At 49.1% G+C, this 5,277-nt stretch overlaps 1 protein-coding gene across 1 annotated transcript; it reads right to left on the bottom strand.

Annotated features, from left to right (window-relative positions):
• Positions 1-520: 520 nt before the first annotated feature.
• On the bottom strand, positions 521-5,027 carry LOC306782798 (hyaluronidase-5-like; the record flags this gene model as incomplete). The annotated part of the gene is made up of 3 exons (XM_079276245.1): positions 4,079-5,027; positions 1,091-1,180; positions 521-1,003 (listed from the first exon to the last, which is right to left on the bottom strand). The coding sequence occupies exons 1-3, from the start codon at positions 5,018-5,020 to the stop codon at positions 521-523; spliced, it is 1,515 nt and encodes a 504-aa protein (XP_079132371.1). The 5' UTR covers positions 5,021-5,027.
• Positions 5,028-5,277: the final 250 nt, after the last annotated feature.

Here is a 5,277-nt window from a genome sequence, read left to right as displayed (position 1 = left end):
TCCCACTGACTTATGTCGCCATTTTTGTACTCTTCAAATGAACCAGGTAAACAGCTCAGTACCCGTACTACTCCTATATTTCTATGATGTTTGCCTTTTACAGTGCTCATTATCTTAGGTTAGCGTGCTAATGTACACAAACAAGGTCAGAGCTTTTTTCTGTATTATTTTAAGTTTTCATTGTATTGCATTACGTATCATAGTCTATATTTTGTATAGGCCTACCTGTATGAAGGCAGATCCTAACCCAGCCGCCTCTACAGGAAAGAACTTTGAGTTAAAGTCAAGTCAGTTTATTTGAAAAGTACAGCTGAATTACAAGACAATCGTAATGGTCAAACTGTACAAAAACTCAGTCATTGTGTTGAAAGCTCAGGAACAAGCTAGTAAGCAATCTTTGAGTCATTGCGTTTTACCACAGACAGAAATATAAAACGAGATATTAAAAACAGTGAGATTGTTCTTTAAGTGCCTTCGACCACTTGTCCTGAATCACGAGTATCAGATTTGTGCCATTAACTTATGACCCCATCACGACATACTTCAGACTGAGCACCAATGTCAGCAGCAGGAGGGGGCGGGGCCTGTGAGCGCCTCCATTCCTCTCCCCGACGACGGCCTCGGGGACTTCGTTGAACATCAAGAATGAACGACACGGCGTCCCGCTGTAGCACATGCAGTCGAAGTTGCGGTCAAAATAGTTGACGTCATCCTGCGAGAGGCCGCCACGCACGGTGAGCGGGCCCCAGCGGCGGCCCCCAGGCCGGCTCCTAGGCCGGCCCCCAGGCCGGCTCCTAGGCCGGCCCCCAAGGAGGCGCTCACGCTCGATGCGGTAACGCCGCGGGTCGAGGTGGAGGTAGACGTCGTCGTCCCAGCGCTTCCTCACGCAGCGACCTTTGCCCTGGCAGAGCGCCTCGCTGCAGAGTCGCGTTGCCGTGGAGACGTTCAAGATGTACGGGTTCATGACCTGCTCCAGGTGGCGTCGAGCGTCAAAGCAGGAGTCCTACAGGGGATTTTAGATATAAAGTCAGTTAGCCGATGTGAAGTTACAGTGAAAAGAAATAAGCCCCGGAGTGATGCCACTTTCTACCTCCGTCTCGGTGACGTCCATGTCTCCCCAGGAAATGATGCCGGCAGCGCCGAGAGCAGCCGCTTCTCCGATGGTGTTCACGAGATCATACTGCAAACAACAAACAAGAGACGGACATCCAATCAGAGAAAAGCAGGAAATGGTGCTTCCACACGGTTGTGTTGACTGATAAACAGCGAAATCAAAAGAAACCGACCTTTGAAAACTACAATCATTTAAAAACAATCCGTTCTCTCATGAAGCTGTACTTTGTTTCACACACTGTATTAAGAGCACACTAAGATGCGGCACGCATGTACGCAGCGGCTCAGCACTCTCGGTTTGTTCGCAGCTTTTTCGTCCTGTGTGTTTTGTGCGTACTTGTTTGTGCATCAGAGGCTCATATACAATACGAGCGAGCTGAACTCATTTACATCGGAGGACAGTATAAGGTCCACATCCCTGAAATATTGGATTCCATCCCACCAGAGATCCTGCGACTGGGAGGGCTCGGGGACGCTACCTTCATCCCACCCAGGAGGGGAAAGAAGGCAGAAGCGGGGCAAGCGGAGCAGCCTGCGGGCCAGGCTATGAGCTAACCCCAACCGACCAGCTCTACAGAGTCTTTTTGTGGCAAATTCCCGGTCACTCGTCAACAAGATCGACGAAATGAGGCTAAGGATTACGTCGCACAACACGAGCAGCTGTGTGATGGTAATTACAGAGACTTGGCTGGACAGTACCATTCCCAACGAAGCTATCGAGCCGAACGGTTTACCGAGGAGACAGGACTGCAGACTCCGGTAAGAGCAGAGGTGGAGGAGTGTGCATCTACTGGTGTAAGGTAAGGAAACATGAGAACACCAGGGTAGGGAGTGAGGGATGAGGAGGTAAGGAAACATGAGAACACCAGGGTAGGGAGTGAGGGATGAGGAGGTAAGGAAACATGAGAACACCAGGGTCGGGAGTGAGGGATGAGGAGGTAAGGAAACATGAGAACACCAGGGTAGGGAGTGAGGGATGAGGAGGTAAGGAAACATGAGAACACCAGGACACACATGAGAACTCTGTCAAGCTACATATTAGACAAAGTGAACATCTTTTCTTCTACATAGTTGTCTTCAGTCTCATCTGCTTAACTTGGTCATGGAGGCATCAACATGTAATAGAGATGTTAAATTAACTGTGAAAACTCATCATAGCTTAATTTAACATCAGTATTCATAATTACACTTCATGTTTACTTCTCCTGATCTTTACCTCCTATAACAAGGTCCATAGGGGCATCTCAACAAATGAACATGTTATATTATATAAGTGTTATTTACTGATTGTTTTCGTGTTGGAATACATGTTAAATATTTAACTGCCAAGTAATAATGCGTGTTTGATACTTACATTTTTTTCGCATTAAATCATACTGGGATGTTTGCTGAAATTGATAGGATGGCCCTACCTAGAACATGTTCCACCAGCCGCCACTGGTCAGGATGCTCTTCATTGACTTCAGCTCTGCCTTCAACACCATCATCCCCCATGAACTGGTGAATAAACTCAAAAACCTTGGACTTTCTACATCACTCTGTTCATGGATTCTGGACTCTCTCTCTAACAGACCACAGAATGTCAGGATAGGGAACCTGACATCAACAACCACCATCCTGAACACTGGTGCACCGCAGGGCTGTGTGCTCAGCCCGGCCCTCTTCACCCTCTTCACTCAGGACTGCGCCGCCACATATTCCTCCAACACAGTGGTGAAGTTTGCTGACGACACCACTGTGGTGGGACTCATCTCCAACAACGACGAGACGCACTGGACAGGAGGTCCAACATCTGGCTGAGTGGTGCTCGGACAACAACCTGGTCCTGAACACCAGCAAGACCAAAGAAGTCATAGTGGACTTCAGGAGATCCAGGAAGACCACCCCCTCTCCACTCTACATAAGTGTGGAGGAGGTGGAGAGGGTGGACAGCATCAAATTCCTGGGGCTCCACATCACTAAAGACCTCACTTGGTCCCGGAACACATCACACCTGGTGAAGAAAGCCCAGCAGAGGCTCTTCTTTCTGAGGAAGCTCAAACAAGCTGGCCTGCCCCCTGCACTTCTACAGAAGTGTGATCGAAAGCATCCTGTGTATGTGCTTTACTGTGTGGTACGCCAGCTGCACAGCAGAGAACCGGAGGGATCTGGCCCGGGTGGTTAAAACAGCACAGAGGATTGTGGGAGTTACCCTACCTGACCTGGACACTGTGTATGCTGGCTCCAGAAGAAGGCCAGAAACATCTGCACAGACACCACTCACCCGGGTCAGTGCTGAAACAAACAGTCACTAACACGACACTGTAACCAAGCCCTTTCTTCACTTTGGAGCCATTGATGCCTGTGCTTTATCTTGTATATATTTATTTAATGTCTTGTTTTTAAATCATCTTGTCTTAATGTTTTTATATACTTTTTAACTGTTGCTGCTGTACTGATGAGTCGCCAACAAAATTTTGTTGTATGTTCGTACGATGACAATAAACATCCGTATCCTTAAGGGCCTGTGTCCATGTATCGTCTTCATCGCAGTCTTCTAGGGACTACGGACATCAGGAAGTGAAAAGTAAAACCTCAATGACTACCGGCCGGTTCGGTCTGCAATGGATCAGCGATTTGGTATTCTTTCCGAACTTCCCGATGGCCAGTCAACCCCTGATGAAGTGACTTTTCCTCTGCAGAGTCTGTTATTTTCTCTGAAACACCTCAGTTTGAATGATCAGGTTTATTAACGTAACAGGGACTTTTTATTGTATTGGATAAAGTAGTTAAAATCCACTGAGAGATGGATCAAAGGTAAATTGTTTAAAATCTCTATGTTGTAAAGTGTGTTTGTACTCAGTTTAATTTGCGGTAAAGCTAGATTCACCAGTCAGGACACCTGCCAGCCAATCAGAGGTCAGTATTTAACATGTATAGTACATAACAGACCGTGTCTAAAAGGTGACAAAAAGATGCGTCTGACCTCGGACATGTAGTCATCCGTACTGTCCTTGTAGACGGGGCGGATGTAGGCGTAGACGGGGATGGAGTAGAAGCGGTTGGGGAGCGCCGACACCCTCATGGCCTCGTGGATCCGATGCCGGACGAACTGCCGGGCCTGCTGGGAATCCCTGAGCACCAGCTCCAGGTAGATGGACGGAAAGAGCGCCGTGGACTCTGCCCAGAGCCACTGCAGTTCATCATTCCGGTCCTTCTCGATGGCAGGACACTCTCCGGTGTAGCCCGCCATGTCCTGGTTGTAGTCGTAGTTGTAGCAGTCGGGGTACAGGTAGTAGCCCCAGAGCCTGTTGGGCCTCAGATTCTTGCCGGTGCGGATGGATTGGATGAAGTACTTCTTGGCACCGCGTTCGAACGAGATCTTCGCCCGGTCCTCCGCGTCGGCTTTGGTCAGAAACGGGTTGTTCTTCTCGGCCACGTCAATGGAAAGCTGTCTGTAGACGTCTTTGCTGCCCCAGTTTCGAGCCCACTGCGGCCTCCACTCCTCAAAGTCGAGCACGGCGAGTCCCGTCCGGTTGCCGGTGATGTAGTACTCGATGTCCTCCTCGGCGAGCTCGTGGTGCTCCTGCAGGTCAACCAGCTGCGGCACGCCCTCTTCGTACAGCTCGCCGGTGTCTTCGTCCACGTAGGGGAAGATGCCGAAGCGGTCGGTGTAGAATATGGAGATGCTCTGGTTGGTCGCAGTCTTCAGCGTGCTGCTGACGAGGTGGAAGTGGGAGAGGTCGAGCGGCATGCCGAAGCGACTGTGGCAGAGCTCCGTCGGGGCGTTCCACATGAACAGGAAAGGGTGGCCGCCACGGAGCGGAGGGTCCGTCCCCGGTAGAGCCCGGACGGAGCACAGCAGGGCCAACGCAGTGACCAAGATGGAGGAGAAACGTTTGTCATCAAGCAGCTGGAGTTGATTCATTTTGAAACACCTGTGAGCAAAAGGAAGCGGAAAATGAGGTCGGAATGAGTTCCAAAAACACTTAAATTAATCTGGTTTTGTACAAATTCCTCTTCAAATCATCCATCAGTGTTTGTCAGCTGATCATTTTCTTGCTGTATTCACAATTATTGATTAGAACAATGCATCTTTGAGTACCTTTAATTATTTAGGTAGTGTTGTTAGCACATGTCATTTGTCTTTAGAGTATTTTAGTTTGGTAGATCCGTGTGTGTGTG

The sequence above is a fragment of the Melanostigma gelatinosum genome, assembly GCF_949748355.1.
Source record: "Melanostigma gelatinosum genome assembly, chromosome: 1".
NCBI lineage: Eukaryota > Metazoa > Chordata > Actinopteri > Perciformes > Zoarcidae > Melanostigma > Melanostigma gelatinosum.
This window is presented reverse-complemented; position numbering and strand designations above follow the sequence as displayed.